The following is a 16,121-nucleotide window of genomic DNA, read 5'->3' as shown; positions in this document are numbered from 1 at the left end:
TAATTAAAGACTGGTGTCCACCTATAGTGCACAATGTATTTCATGTGCTAAGAAAGAGTGGTGTTGTTGTTCGAAAGGCTCCATGGTGCTTGTCAGATCGCAGCAGTCTGGGATTTGCTTCAGTGGCTCTTTCTTCGGACTGATAGCATCTTCCTTTGAAGCGATTAGCCAGAGGTGCTGGGTGGGGTGCGTTGGGGGTAGAGTGGTATGTGTGTGTGAACTGATTAACCTGAGGTGTGTGTATGAGGGGCTGGGGGAGGGGGCAGGCTGTGTGGTGTTTGGGGGTCGGATGTGGAGGTGCAGGAGGGAAGAGAAAACAGGGAAATAGAGGAGAGAAAAGTTCACATCCCCAAAAAAGAGTTTTCTATGAAATGAGTCCTAAAGAGGCTATTATCGTAATTGGAAAGTAATTGCTTCATTTGAAACCTATAACACACACTCTGTTGTATCTCCTACCATGTAGCCCAATTTGCTAATGACCAGAGGTATTTACTCTGTGTGACGATGCTTTTGGAAGTGTCGACAAGGCTTTACTTTGAGCAGCATATTGCTAATCTTCCTTCACACGAGCACACCTGTCATGTTAGTGGATGCTGATACACAGCAGCAACTCCCCCACCGTTAACGTCATTATTCTCAGCAACAGAAAAGAACCTCTCCATCCACAGAAAGACAAAGAGAATGTGCAAGAATGTCCATGTTGATTAACGCTAACTTGCTTTGGTTTATGTTCAAAAACCTGCAAAACTGAAACCACTTCAGCATATTTGTGATAACATGATGACAAGTTGTAATCATAAGCCTGTCAATATCATATTAAACATGTTAGTATGTTGATGCTACGTTAGCATATAGCTTAAAGTAACGCTTGTCTATGTATTCCCGACAGAGCTGCTAGCATGTCTGTATGCCAAATCTTAATATATTTTACATCGGATAACTTGGAATATAGTAAGAAGGACGTTTTTAGGTTATGTTTATCTATGTTATTTAAAAGACAACGCAGTAAAAATTAAACTTCATCAAAGAAAAATGTATATTAAATATACCCCTCTTCGGATCCAAAATAGCTACATCTAATGCAATTGTAACATTTGAAAGGAAATAGTACTGAGTGATGGTAAAAGGAATGCTACAATATACACATTATTGCACATCTAACCTCAGGTGCCCTTCCTGTGAGACATTCTTGTATATGAGCAGCAATTTCAAGTGGAATGTGATTTTAAATTTGACCACAGTAGACCATTTAAAAAAAAAAAAAGATTTGTATCTAGCTTCCCCTGGAATTCCCTACAAAGTTATTTGTGCAAATAAGGAAAGTGTTGTAGGCTTTGCAGCATGTTACGCATTGGCTGTGGGAGGGTCAGTGGAGAGTGGATGAATGAATAAATGGACTCCTCTGTTAGATTCAGCCCTCTCTGCCTCTCGTATGGCCTCTCCTCTCCTCTCTGTCTTTCTTCTTCTCCGTCTGTTTTCTTGTCTGTAGCACAAAAGGAACTTTTGTTTCGATTAGTGTTATTTGTTGTTTCTGGGGCCCCCTTGCAGTGACACAGGGGGCATCCCTGGAAATATGCTCATCCGGGTTCAGAGCGGACTCTTACTGAAATTCAGCTCTCATAATGTGTTATTCTGAGCTTTTGCTTTGGGGTTGATCGTGTTTTTCAGCCAGATTCTGGTCTTTTTACAACATATGCAAAAGAAAAGGGTTTATAGCTCCATAATAGCCACTAAAACGAGTCAGAGTTTGACTTTTAAGACTTGGGATCTTGACGGCTTCCTAATTACTAAGCCATAGAGCTCTGGTTTGTAGCTGCGGCAAAGACGTTCATGTTCGCGAAACTTTAAGGATCTAAGAAAAGCAGCTGGTTTTACCCACCATGTGTTCTGGAGTTGATCAAAAAGGTTTTGCAGAGCGCTCATAAGCCCTGAAGTTGTACAATTTCCTCAAGCTTAAGACGAGCAGGGAATCCTTTTGAGCGCAATGCTGAAGTTATAACAGGAAAGCCACCCCAAAAGATCGGAGCAAATGACAACAGTGAAAGACTGACCGGACTGTTCCTTGCCACAAGCCTCAGCCGTGTGTGTGTGTGTGTGTGTGTGTGTGTGTGTGTGTGTGTGTGTGTGTGTGTGTGTGTGTGTGTGTGTGTGTGTGTGTGTGTGTGTGTGTGTGTGTGTGTGTGTGTGTGTGTGTGTGTGTGTGTGTGTGTTGTGTGTGTGTGTGTTGTACCTGAGTGTGTGTGTGTGTGTTGTGTGTGTGTGTGTGTGTGTGTGTGTGTGTGTGTGTGTGTGTGTGTGTGTGTGTGTGTGTGTGTGTGTGTGTGTGTGTGTGTGTGTGTGTGTGTGTGTGTGTGTGTGTGTGTGTGTGTGTGTGTGTGTGTGTGTGTGTGTGTGTGTTGTGCCAGTTCCCACGCTGTAGGCAGTTCCGTTTGTAGCACTCTGGTGAGGTTGGCAACTGGCCTGCAGCTGCTCTCTGTTTCTTTCTCCCTGTGCAGCTGTTTTGCGGCCAACTAGCTGAAAAACCGGCAACCAACAAACAAGTGTTGCACATTCGCCCGGACCTCCCTCGACCCCCGTCTTTCCTCGGGATGTTCCTGCCTCACCAAAGTGGGATCCAGCTCGAGATAATTATAATGTCATTTAGAACATTTGTTACAGTGATGAGTCACTGATTCGAAACACAGGCACGATGGGAAGTCAATTAAACCTTTAGTAGGGCAGAGTAGACTAAACTATATCAAGGCGGAGTAAACCAGACCAATAAATATACAGATACTAAACACGACCGTACTAAAGTCAACTGAAAGAGAAATGATACACGCCTGCAGCTGCTGTAGGGTTTACAAAAAGTAGAATGAAGTCATATTATGTTATGTTATATATGCAATAGTGTTATATATTTTATGTTATATACTTGCCAACTTCGATTGAACTAAAATGACCCCTTTTAATGGTTACAAGTTCATATTTGTAGCAATACTTGTCCTTATTGTTGTAGTAATGATGGTATACCCAATATAAAAGCCTTTTAGATTAAAAGTCTGAACACAAAGAATGGAAAACATGCTTGGAGGCATTAAGGCTTCTATTTGAGTTTGCTACAAAACTGTTTACCCATACACTTTACTAGTTTTTAAAGCTACCATCAATTAAGGATAACTTTTAAAAAAAAAAGATTGTTTTTAATTTTTTACTTTATTGGGACATTTTTGATAAAAATTCGGTGCCATACTCAAATGTAATCTAATATTGACTGATAGAGTAAATATTTATTTTGGATGAACTGTCCCTTTAAGCGGTTGGGTATTACCGCCCCCCCACCAGTTAATCCTAGCAGTCTGATGATGTTACCACCTAAACCTTGAAGGACCCCGACAACAAACATTTGTCGATCCCGGAGACCATTAACGCCTGTGCATGTGTCTGCTCTGTGTTAGGAGTGTGAGGACACTCTTAAAAAAAGGTGCAACAAAATGCCTTTAGGGAGGTCGAAGGTTGTGTGTGCTGTGTGTGTGTGTGTGGGGGGGGGGGGGGGGGGGGGGGTTGCCGGAGCACACACACACATTCTGAGCTACACACTGTCTGAAGGTCTTTGATGTATGTTGGCTGCTATTTGTTGTCTTCCAGCTGTGAGTCTGTAAAGCACACCAGGACAGCAGATGACCACACAGAAAGAAAGAGCCTGAGTTAGAGTTATAGTTTGTCATATTGGGAAATTTGATTATTTGGTTTCTTTCCAAGACTTAGATGAGTGGATTAACCAGTTTCAAGTTTGTATGCTTAATATTAAGATAGAGCAAGCTTCGTAATGAGTGTGCAAATATGAGATTCTCCTCTTGTACTAAAATAAGCACATCTCCCTTAAAGTCAAGCATTTCATTCGTACAAACTTGAAGGCAACAGTCTGAGGTGGTCTAGAAAACTTCTTTGTCATGTAAACACTAAAATGGAACAAGGCCATTCTCAAATGCAGCCACTAAATGTGGCATAAACATCATTTAAAAAACATTCTTAACGTTTTCTGAATGTGTCTGTTTTTCTCTATCTGCATGTCTCTTTGAATGAGTTTCAATCTGGCTGTTTCATGAACAATATGAAAAGTAACCCGAGAGAAGCAAAATATTGCAAATCATGTTCACTGAAGTAGAAAAGGATTATTGTGGGTAAAACAAAGACTCTTGGGTGTGCTTCGCCAACCGCTTTTTCCTTTTCAATTCTGGAAAAAACCTAAACTTAACTAATGTGTTGGTCTATCATGGACTAATGAGACTTTTATCATATAGTAGGAAACAGAAATGTTAGATTTGGATGGAAACACACTCCTCTTGTTGTTTTAACTTTTTATAACTGTTTGGATGGAAATATATCCTCTTCTCTGTCTCCCTGTACACCCTCTGTAAACCAGACCCCAACCCCCCGCATGCTTTCATCTCTCCCCTCGCCTTCTCCTCCCAGGAAAAAAGAGGGATAGCAGGAGAGAAAAATACAGACGTTTAGAAAGGATGTCAGGGACAAAGAAAAAAGCAGATCCCCTCTTGAGCTTCGGCCTCTTCTCCTCCCAAAGAGAGACAGAAAGAAAAAAAAAGACCCCCTCCTCAGTAATTACAAAGCCCGGAGGCTACAAAGTCCTCCCCGCCCACAAACAAGATAGTTTAAAGATGTTGATGTAAACAATTAGGAACACACACATACATTCCCATGAGTGGAATATAGATGGAGGGACATCTGTGCTTGTGTGCGTGCTTGGATACGTGTGTGTGTGTGTGTGTGTGTGTGTGTGTGTGTGTGTGTGTGTGTGTGTGTGTGTGTGTGTGTGTGTGTGTGTGTGTGTGTGTGTGTGTGTGTGTGTGTGTGTGTGTGTGTGTGTGTGTGTGTGTGTGTGTGTGTGTGTGTGTGTGTGTGTGTGTGTGTGTGTGTGTGTGTGTGTGTGTGTGTGTGTGTGTGTGTGTGTGTGTGTGTGTGCCCCACCCCACATTGTAACGAGGTCTAGTTTGCCTGTACTAACATCATCGTGAAAGATGCCCAGACACACAGGAAGACAGTTGTGGAGATCAACATCTGGGCTGGGGGTTTAGAGACCGAGGTGTGTGTGTGTGTGTGTGTGTGTGTGTGTGTGTGTGTGTGTGTGTGTGTGTGTGTGTGTGTGTGTGTGTGTGTGTGTGTGTGTGTGTGTGTGTGTGTGTGTGTGTGTGTGTGTGTGTGTGTGTGTGTGTGTGTGTGTGTGTGTGTGTGTGTGTGTGTGTGTGTGTGTGTGTGTGTGTGTGTGTGTGTGTGTGTGTGTGTGGTGTGTGTGTGTGTGTGTGTGTGTGTGTGTGGTGTGTGTGTGTGTGTGTGTGTGGGTGTGTGTGTGTGTGTGTGTGTTGTGTTGTGTGTGTGTGTGTGTGTGTGTGTGTGTGGTGTGTGTGTGTGTGTGTGTGTGTGTGTGTGTGTGTGTGTGTGTGTGTGTGTGTGTGTGTGTGTGTGTGTGTGTGTGTGTGTGTGTGTGTGTGTGTGTGTGTGTGTGTGTGTGTGTGTATGTACAGATAATCTGATTGTGTCCCTAAGGAAAACAACATGGGATCACTCAGAGTCTTCCCCTCATTCACCAAATCTGTGTTTTTTTAACTGTGGTTTTGGAAGACAGAGTGGGCTGGACGCCAACACATAAACGTCCAAAAGAAGTTCCACAAGTTCTGGTACAAAAGGTGCCCTGACTCAGTTCATTTAAATCACCCTAATTTGTGCAAAAGAGATGTTTTAAAACCCAGATGCTCAGTCTGTTAATAATTGGTGGTGGTCGGCAGAAGGGGAGCGTGAAGGGTGAGAAGTCTCAACATGAATCCCAGCAGAGGAAGAGGAGGAGACATAGGGAGGAGGAGAGGGGAAGCAAGGTGTGAAGTGTTAATTGAGGGTGGTTAAGCTAGGCTGTACACAAAGACGCGTATCCCTCTAGCAGAGCTGAAAATGAACAATATCTTAATTACCAGTGCCATGCTAAAGGTACTGCCATCAGGGGCAGAAAAAAAAGACATGTTGAAGAAAATAGGTATTTGAGGTGTGACGTGTGTATAAAGCACATCGAAAAGCTTAAGGGAAGGTCTACAAGGAATTATAAGCCAATTTCTTATTTCACAATGTCTGGAGATTTCATTATATTGTTGCCTGACAAAGGTTTTGGGGTTAAGGCTAGCGCGTTGTTGCAATCATGTAGCTGCTTAGTCAACAGCAAGGTCTTTTTCAGCGTTGGTTGACAAGTTCCCGATGACGATGCCATTTTCTTGATTTTGACCATTCTTCGACTCATTTGTTTAAATGATCTCTCTTCTTTACCCTCAGATATTTGTCTTTGTGCCAGCTGCAGGGAAATATCATCAACACTCCAAATCACTCGCCCTGAATTCTCTGTACAATAAGCAGTTCTATTCACACATGGGCTCCACCAGACATTACACAGACTTACCACTGGAGAGCTGATCGGGTGGAGTCTGTTTAAAGTCCGGTCTCAATGATTCAGACATTCGTGCTGTCACATACAGGTCCTCCGGTTAATGTCTAGATGAATTCAGGTTTACAGTCGTGTGTGAAAGAGACTATAGAATACAACTAGGCTATGTTTTAGCTGTTGGGTCAGTTTTGTCTCTGTTCTTATCTGATTGAGTTTCTTCTCTCTCGTTTTTTTAGGTCAATACCTTCCAGGCAGTTATTGGTTATGATGAGACCGATTCATATGTCCTGTTCTTGTATCCTGAAGGTGGCCTGAACTTCTTTGCGACACGCCCCAAGGTAATTCATAATCTCGGTTCGCTCGGATACTTTGCTACTGCAAAACGTCTAGGCATGCACTCACTAAGTGTAATGTTTGTGTAACAGCTAACTATTTGATTTCCTCATTTTGCATTTTTCTTCTAGGAGTCTTATAATGTTGAAATAGAGCTTCCAGCTAGAGTTGGCTTCAGCAGAGGAGAAGTCACATATCTGATCTTCTCCAGAACTGAAGGACCGTACTACAGCGCTACAAGTGATGAGCAGAGTGTGAAAAACCTCTACCAGTAAGTACAAAAACCTCAAGGTTGCTTATTTTTACGACTGACAAAAATGTAATTAATCAGAGAATTAGCTCTGTGAAAGTAGTGGCTTGCAAAATAGCCAGAAGGAAACAACAAATATCATTTAAATATTGTTATACGTAAAATGTAAAATATCTGAAAAAGACCTCTTTGTGAAAGGTATAGACTAATTTATAATGTTGTTGGCTATTTTTTTCGAAAAGGAAGCACATTTTGTGACACAGACAGCTATATTTAGCTCTTCCAAACAAAGCTAATTGTAGACAAAGAAGAAAGCTAACTTTACATTTCAAAAAGAGGAAAGCAACAGCAGCAAGCTTTCAATCATTAGAAGCACAGGTGTAATTCATAAAACTGATAACTAAAGTAACAATAAACCTGTCAGTTTAGAAATGCTCCTCTGACACCAGACTGTTTTCCTGCTCTTTAGGGTTGGTAACACAGGAATTCCAGGTGTCTGGCTTTTCCATACTGGGAACCGGTACTCTTTTGACAACATTGTCCCTGCGTCCATTGGTGGCCAGCTGAACACTCCACCGACCGGAGGACACGGCCTCTCCCTGGTAACTTAGTTTTCGTCTTTAATTCATTGTATGTACAGTCAAGAGGTGTTTTGTGTTGTAAAACTCCTTACCCATACATGGTTTCTGCTTTAGGACACCACCACCCCCGAGTACAGTGAGTTTGAGGAATATGAAGACAATAATTTTGACGGTGATAACCAGGAGGAGGAAGATGATTACTCTCATACAGGCGGGGACCCTGACTTCCAGCCTGCCACTGCCGGTGGGGACCACTCAGCGCCCGTTCAGCCAGCAAGCCCTGATGCTCCCTCCTCGCCTGCAGAGGATTCTGGTCATCGAGATGTCCCGTTGACCTCTGAACCCAGGTACAATCCAGAGCCAGCAGAGAGGCAGTATTCCAACCCTAATCCTTCAGAAAGAGGACCAGAGGGACGTGCTGAGCGGACTCAGGAACAGCAACCACAGGTAACGCATGAAATGAACTAACATGTTAACATGAAATGATTGTAAAAAAGTATTTAGGTTAATTTAGATGTGAAGATGGGCCCGATGCTGTTATTACTAGCATTGTAAAGCTACACCTAAATTGCAAACGTTGCAAAGCTAGACTAAATGAATGTGTTATGTGACAAGAGACAGCTGCACTGTTTGCCAATCTGCAACAACTCTCTGCAAACATCACTCATTGTGGTGTACTTTTAAAAAACAGGAATGTATCTGGCAGTGCTCTCAGTACTGAGTTTTGTAATACCAAATTGAAGTTGCAGGCACGTTTTGTAAATGCTGTGGTGACAATGGAACGCTTTTTCTGTAGAGTATAGTAGTGTAAAAACTGGGAAAGCTGTGATCATTAAACCCTACATACTGTATGCGCCATGTAAAGTATGCACAGATCATAGCTCTTTGGTTCATAGCATCTGGAGAGAGTTACAAAATATTGGCTTGGCCCTGAAGACAACAGGAGAAACGTGTTTGGAGTTAAACACAGTGTATTCCCTGTGTAGCTTCCTCTGGAGGTGGTGGATGTCTACCCCCCTCACAGAAATGAACCCAATCTTTCCCCTGGAGGTCACGTGGTCAGCGTGGATGAAGACGACATTGATTTTGACACAGGAGGTAAGAGACAAACTCTGCGATGTATACATATATATGTATATGTAATAATCAGCTCAACTGATGAAAGGACGGCCCCTTTGAGAAACCTGAGGGTAACGTTACCTTGCCCTCTGCTGCAGAGCCGCTCAGCAGCTGGCAGTACAATACTGCCGTTGTGCTGGGCAGCTCCCAGGTGTGTGTGTGTGTGTATGTGTGTGTGTGTGTCCAACAGTCCCTCCCCTGCAACTTCTCCCTCAGGCTCTTGCCGTAAACAAAAATGTGTTCTCAGTCAACTTGGCTGGTTACATAAGAGTTGAGAAGTTAAGTTATTTAACTCAGTTTGGAGTGATGAAATCCAAGGTTTCTTAGAAGAGGCCAAGAAAATATCTTTCAACGGAAATGAATTACAGTATTTTTGGAATAGGGATAATTTAATCTATCAGTAAGGCATGCACAGTTACAGTATTAAGTGTGTGTACATTCCTCAATTATACAAATCTGAGAAAAGGCGTAGTTTACTAATAAACATGTGCACTTTTCTGCTGTGCTGTCATGGGTTTGATTTGTATTTAACTTAGACAGCACATAAGAGTCATTGTGATGTAAGTGTGTGGGTTTCCTTCTGCGGCATTGGGTGGTGTGTGGTGTGTGTGTGTGTGTGTGTGTGTGTGTGTGTGTGTGTGTGTGTGTGTGTGTGTGTGTGTGTGTGTGTGTGTGTGTGTGTGTGTGTGTGTGTGTGTGTGTGTGTGTGTGTGTGTGTGTGTGTGTGTGTGTGTGTGTGTGTGTGTGTGTGTGTGTGTGTGTGTGTGTGTGTGTGTGTGTGTGTGTGTGTGTGTGTGTGTGTGTGTAAAAGCAGAGTGATTTGTTTCCTGTGTGTGCGGTTCCTGAGAAAATATCCTAACATCCTGTGTGTGTGTGTGTGTGTGTGTGTGTGTGTGTGTGTGTGTGTGTGTGTGTGTGTGTGTGTGTGTGTGATGCCCCTGTAGGATGATAGAATGCTGCATTCAGATCCCAAATCAGCCATTTTTGGAAAAAAGAAAAGGCACTTATTAGGTTTACTATTAGTACTATTAGTTTATTTGCATTTCAAATATTTTATCCCTAGTTTTTTATATCAGTAATGTTGGTGTCGTTTATTTGTTCTGTCTTCTCAGCAATGGTGACTGTCTCTTTTCATGCTGACCATTACATTTTGTGTCTGTTTATTCAAAAAATATAATTAGAAACGGAGCATATCACTTCCTGTGTGTCAGAGGATATTTCTCTGGAAAGAGTGATCACTGTTTAGATAAGTGTAGAGAGCAGCATATTTAAAAACTTCTCACAACTTGTAAATATACATTACTGTTACTTTATCAGTTTATTGTGATACTATTTTATTTAGACTTCTTTATTTCACATTTGGGAGATCATGATGCAACAGTAAAAGTGTTAGTTTGTGAGTGGATTAGTGGGTGTGGGAGGCAGGACTGCAACAGCTGGTTTGTCTTCAAGTGGTGCCTTGACATGTGTATCTTCAAGTGTGTGTGTGTGTGTGTGTGTGTTCCTTTCCCTGTATCTTGTCCGCCTTCTTATTCTTTCTGTCCATCTGTACTTATGTGGAAACAACTTTACATACAGAAATAGTATCTGCTAACTCCTAAAGTATAGCTTACCAACATAACTGCAACCTTAAATCTTTCTATTTCCTATTTCTATATGAACGTTCACTTGAGGAAAGATACGGTAAAAGCCATAAAATAATATACAACAGAGACCAAGTTCAAATCTTTGATGTGAACATTTCAAATGATGTTTATAGTCGGCATGTACACTCCTTTCTATGTTTTGTCCTAATGCCGTTTTGTGAGGATCTTGGATAGGAGACACCAGGGAGTTTATTTTATAATTATTGTATTGAATATGTAATGCAAAATAATAATAAGACTTTTTTTTCTCTCTCAGTGATTCAGTACACTACAGAGAATAAGGAAACATGTGCGAGGTATGTGAAGACCTGATAGCATTATGTTCATGTTGTTGGAATAAGAAACGTGTTATAACTGTTTGTTGTGGTTGTCTATTGTTTTATATGACAACGGTACAGAATCTATCACTTGATTCTACATTGCTTTTGTATCTGTGTTTCTGCTCTATCCATTGTGATTCTACATTTTAAGGCATAAACGTGTGTTGTTTTGCTTTCCTTCTAGATTCCAACAGCATTGCTCCCAGAATGCATTCTGCTCAGACTACGCCACAGGCTACTGCTGTCACTGCCGCCCTGGCTTCTATGGAAACGGTCGCCACTGTCTACCCGACGGTTAGAGCCCTACCATGAACCCATGTTTTTATGTAGTAGTACTGTATTTCAAATCTTACATTTTTCTGTTGTTATAATCCTTCTTCTTCAGGTGCCCCTCAGCGTGTTAGTGGTAAGGTGACCGGAACAGTGACCGTCGGTTCGACTCCAGTGGAGATAAACAACATCGATCTTCACGCCTACATCGTGGTGGGAGACGGCAGAGCGTACACTGCCATCAGTGAGGTACGAGTCGGAAACATTCAAAATTGTAACTTATTTAACTATATATGAATTCCATTCACATTGAAATCAATTTCCTGGTTTCTCTGATTTGTAATCTGTAATCTTTGTGCTGATTGGTCAGGTACCCGAGCCAGTGGGCTGGGCTCTGATGCCGCTTGCACCAATAGGAGAGCTGTTTGGATGGCTATTTGCTCTGGAGCTGCCCAAAAGCCAAGCAGGGTTCAAAATCACAGGTACACGTGTGTGTGTGTGGGGGGGGTATGTTTAGTTAAGTATGTTGCCTTGTATACATCTTGACTCTTGCGCACTTCTGTAGAGGGTTGAGGAAACTCCTCTACGATGAATGTGTGTGAGTATGTGTGTGTGTGTGTTTTTGGTCTCCCAGCCAGCTGTATTTTCTCCAGGGATGTGATGTGATATCAGGCTTCCACCTCCCCTCTCTAATAGGAAGCAGCTGTGTGTGTGTGTCGGTGTGTGTGTGTCTGTCTGTGCGTGTCTGTGTGTGTTCTATACAGATGTGGCCATTGCAGACATTCCGCTGTTTATGATATCCAACTGCTGAACTGCTGGAGTGTCTGCAGTATTGTTCAATGAGCATAATCAAAAAATAGTCAATCAGAAAATAATTGAATGATTTATCACCAGGTGCTGAGTTCACTCGTCGCGCTGAGGTGATCTTCTATCCCGGCAACCAGCGCCTGTCAATCATCCAGACAGGACGCGGCCTTGATGACCACAACCACCTCACCGTGGATACCGTACTCAGTGGAGACGTGCCCTTCCTGCCCCCTGGATCTGAAGTTACCATGGATCCCTTCAAGGAGACCTACCAGTACTACCCATCTGGTAATCATAACAACCACAAGAAACAAATTCTGTGTAACATTTGAGGCCTTTGTCTTCCTTTAACCTTTAACTCTCTCTTTCTCCAGTTGCCACCTCCACCTCTGTGAGGGAGTTTTCTGTCGTTTCAGCGGAAAAGGGCTCAGAGTCCTTCTCCTTCCAGCTGAAGCAAAACATCACCTACCGCGACTGTCGCCACGACAACCGCGCCACTGTCCCGGAGACGCTGCAGATCACCATGGAGAGGGTGTTTGTGATGTACGTCAAAGAGGAGAGGATCCTGAGATACGCCATCACCAATAAGATCAGCCCGGTCGGAGGTGAGTCCCACTGAAATGTTATAAAATGTGTCAGTATAGGCTACCTGGGGTCAGGCAGATATACCCATCACATGTAGGCCAGCATCAGCCATCATGGAGAACCGAGCATCTGAATCCAGTCCAAAACATCCCTGTCAATCTGTAAGTGGCCGAACACACTGGAGGCGTTACAAACATGAGGTTTTTTCTATTCCAGGACCACAACTAGACATCAGACCACCTTGTAATTGTTGCAGCGCTGCTACAGAAACCTCAGCCAAACCACGGTGCAGAGTTGGACACAGCTCGGGCTATAAACACCCACACTGTGCGCTGAGGGATCATTTACATTGAAACCATAGAAAACAATGTCCAAATGTCTGCATTACCTCGGCTGTCTCTGGGCTCGTTGTCTGCTAAAGGCTGCAGACCCACTACACCCCCCTAAGGATGATTGCAACCGCAATTTGCGTCACAGCTGACTTTAGATATTGAACTAGTACAGTGTTTTCATCTGGATTGGCATCATTTATAACTTAAATGTGGACTGTTGGCAGCGTCTTATGGAGTGATATAGAGCAATTTTCAGTATATCCAGCACTTTGACCAACATCATCCTGTTTCTTTTGGCAAGTTCCCAGCTGTGTTTTTATAAAGTGTATTATTTTTCTGTCAACACACAGTGGCCGTGCTTTCTTCAACCCACTCTATCTGATGAAAACCAGATAGAGACAAGAGACCTGAAATGATGGCGGAAAAGAGCGAGATACTGTTTTCCTCCCCCCCAGTTTTTGAACCCAGACCAAGTTTCTGTCATTTAGACGTCAACACGTTGATTAAAAAGGTTATGATGACACATCGCACACATGACATGCACACACACTGATACACCCGGAGCACAGCTGGAAGAGCTTTCAGGGATCAGGGGATTTTGTAAACACGGGTTAAGTGGTGTGTGTGTGTATGTGTGCGCGTTCAAGGGTCTTACACATTCTGGGAAATAATATCCCAGCCAATGACAGATTTTCTGGTGGGGGGGTTGCCGGGCAGAATAGCTGCCCACTGATGTCATGAGAATCAGAGATTGCAGAAGAGCTAGAGACACTGAACAGACAGACAGAGAGGGAACTCATTTACCTGATTTCAGTCTCCGTCAACATCTTCATGAGCAGCTGTCAGAAAGTATAAATCAGTGTTGTTATATCTCTCTTGAACTATTTTAAGTGAAGGTGTTGTGGACAGCTTTCATATATAGAGTTCCATGTGCTACAGCAAATGGAAACACTGGTTTGGGCTTTTTAAGATGTTCCAAGATATCGAATGAGTGGAAATGGAATAAAAAAGAAACAAAGTATTACTACAATCGTAACAATCCTACCCTACTCACACTGTTCAACAAGACCATAAGTTATAACCATAAGAATAAGTGTCTGGCCTTTCTATTCAAGATTCGGCCCATTTTGGCGGTTAGTATCTTACAAAAGAGAGTTTTTATTTGAGGAACATGTGCGGCAACACCTGAAAAATAATGTACTGGGTTTAATTTCTATCAGAAAAAAGAACAAAAAACGATGGTGGGCAAGTACTGTAATCAGTGTATTCTCAAAACTCGTGTAGCACTGACTACTCCGCTAAGCTCAGATTGAAGCTGCAGAGGCTTTGGTTCTGACCGCCAGGCACTGAAGGGCAACTTGTATGCTGCTATCATCCCTTCAAACAACACTCTCCCAGGTCAGTTGAACGTGTGAGTAAAAGTCAGGGTCCATTGGATTAGCAGAGTAGCCCGTGCACGTCGGCCGGACTCATAACGTTATAACTAGTGCGGTGTGTGTGGAGGAGTTTTGTAAAAGGCAACAGGTGGGAAACTGTACTGGTTGCTTTGATGGTGTGTAGCGATGTGTGTGTTTACGTGTGTGTGTTCTCCACCCTTCTCTCTCCCGCTCGCCTTCTCTGCCTACCTCTCTCTCTCTAATTATCCCTCAGTCTTTTCTCCCATCCATGTGTATCTCACCCTCTCATCTCCCCTTCTTCCCGGGCCACATTCAGGACTTTGAAGAGTCTCCAGTCCCCCCCCCCCCCCCTCGCTCTGTCTTTGATAATGAGCCAAAATTGGCCTCTGGCCTGAGGAGATGGAATCAAGCTGTGCCTAATGGCTGTGTCTGTGTGTTTGATTTTGTTTAGGTGTAAGTGTGTGTGTTGTTGTTTATAGTGGAGGATTGTAAAGAAATGTCCATCGTAAAACACTTATTATTAAAAACAGATATTAGTCGTGAGAGGTTTTTTATTTTGTTTTAGGCGGTTTTATTTTTGTGGATAAATGCAATTAAATAGATAATGGAATAAGTGGGAAAACGTTTAGTAGGTGGAGCAACATGGCTCTCTGGTGAAAACCACATTACTGTCGTGTATTTTCTAGACATGTTTAGACGATGTGAAACAAAGTCATCCATCAGAAGTGCTGTGTGAAGATTCCTTAAAAACACAATATTTATGACATTTTGAAAGCATCATTTCAATCATTTGTCCACAACCAAACCCAACATTTAAAAAAAAAAGAAAGCTTTTAAACTGATACTAATTATTTTTAGATTAATTAGATAGAGTTGGAAGAGAAAGGGTTCCCACTGTGCCACCCACCCTTTATTTGTCTGGAACATTTTCTTAAGCCGTCACTTAATTCTGGGTCCTTCACATTCTTTTCTAATGGTTTCCCATGGTTTTCTTCACTCAGCTGTTTGTCTTCCTGATTTTCCAGAAATCAGTCGAGGGTTGCTCTTTAAGTTGTCTTGTGCGTTGGTATGAGGAAACCCCGAACACACATCCGCTCACTCATCCCCCTGTCTGTGTGTCTCTCTCATGTGTGTGTGTGTCTAACATTATCCATATGGTGAATATTGAGAACATGAAGGGAGTCACTTCCTAAGAGAAAACTGTCCTTTGGGAATCTGGAGTGATTTTACATGTGTGTCTGGTTAGGCTGTCCTGGAATCAACGCTGCAATCATTGAGACTTTAACTGTCGAATAATCGAATGAATCTCGATTCAGGACATTCTAAATGTAACATAGTCTGTGCAGTAGATTTGTCTTGCCTCTAAATTGTTACAGTTTGTCTATTTAGATGAATTGCACTGTACAAATGTTAGGACTCACTCCAACATTTTTCTGAACGTTTGTTACGACAGTTTATACGCCCTTTGCTAATTTATCCTCCTACTCCAATACATTTAATTGGTCAATGGACTGCATTTACGTGGCATCTTATCCAAAATGCCTCACTAACTTACCCGCTAATGCACAAACACATACACAGCTGCTACTTCTGTTCTTTTATTAAGTGTTTTACATGATTGTTAAGCTATTTTGTACCAAATGAAAGGATCTCTGTACATTTTACAGGACTATAAAGGATGGTAAACCATACCATGTGCTATATAGACGAGCACCAAGGTGCATGATTACCCATAAAACCTTCAGACCCAATCCTGAGCTACTGTAGATTGTTCCCATCCAGGCAGCATGTGTTCATTGATGTATAATACAACAACAATCCCTATATCTATTTTATCCCTGTAATGTGTCTGTGCTCCTCTGTAGTGGAGCCAGCGGGGCCGGACCAGGTGAACCCCTGCTACTCGGGGAGCCATGACTGCGACACCACGGCCCAGTGCCTCCCCCAGGAGGGCCAGGCCTTCCAGTGCCAGTGCGCTACCGGTTACAGAGGGGATGGACGCAACTGCTACGGTACCTGTCACCCCTTTATATGGACATGCATGTACAGCGTCCTGT

At 42.7% G+C, this 16,121-nt stretch overlaps 1 protein-coding gene across 9 annotated transcripts in view; it reads left to right on the top strand.

Moving 5' to 3' along the window:
• nid2a (nidogen 2a (osteonidogen)) overlaps nt 1-16,121 on the top strand; it is a 36,017-nt gene that overhangs the window by 4,122 nt on the left and 15,774 nt on the right. For all 9 annotated transcript variants that reach the window (XM_034217083.1, XM_034217086.1, XM_034217084.1 and 6 more), the window contains exons 4-15: nt 6,661-6,762; nt 6,889-7,028; nt 7,477-7,609; nt 7,703-8,035; nt 8,575-8,686; nt 10,610-10,649; nt 10,858-10,967; nt 11,059-11,192; nt 11,314-11,425; nt 11,838-12,038; nt 12,125-12,355; nt 15,930-16,076. In XM_034217083.1, the coding sequence (XP_034072974.1) occupies nt 6,661-6,762; nt 6,889-7,028; nt 7,477-7,609; nt 7,703-8,035; nt 8,575-8,686; nt 10,610-10,649; nt 10,858-10,967; nt 11,059-11,192; nt 11,314-11,425; nt 11,838-12,038; nt 12,125-12,355; nt 15,930-16,076 (1,795 nt within the window). The remainder of the gene's footprint in view (nt 1-6,660; nt 6,763-6,888; nt 7,029-7,476; nt 7,610-7,702; nt 8,036-8,574; nt 8,687-10,609; nt 10,650-10,857; nt 10,968-11,058; nt 11,193-11,313; nt 11,426-11,837; nt 12,039-12,124; nt 12,356-15,929; nt 16,077-16,121) is intronic.

Source organism: Gymnodraco acuticeps, unplaced genomic scaffold, assembly GCF_902827175.1.
Source record: "Gymnodraco acuticeps unplaced genomic scaffold, fGymAcu1.1, whole genome shotgun sequence".
In the NCBI taxonomy this organism is placed as follows: domain Eukaryota; kingdom Metazoa; phylum Chordata; class Actinopteri; order Perciformes; family Bathydraconidae; genus Gymnodraco; species Gymnodraco acuticeps.
Note: the sequence above shows the minus strand (reverse complement) of the source record. Positions and strands in the feature narration are given on the sequence as shown.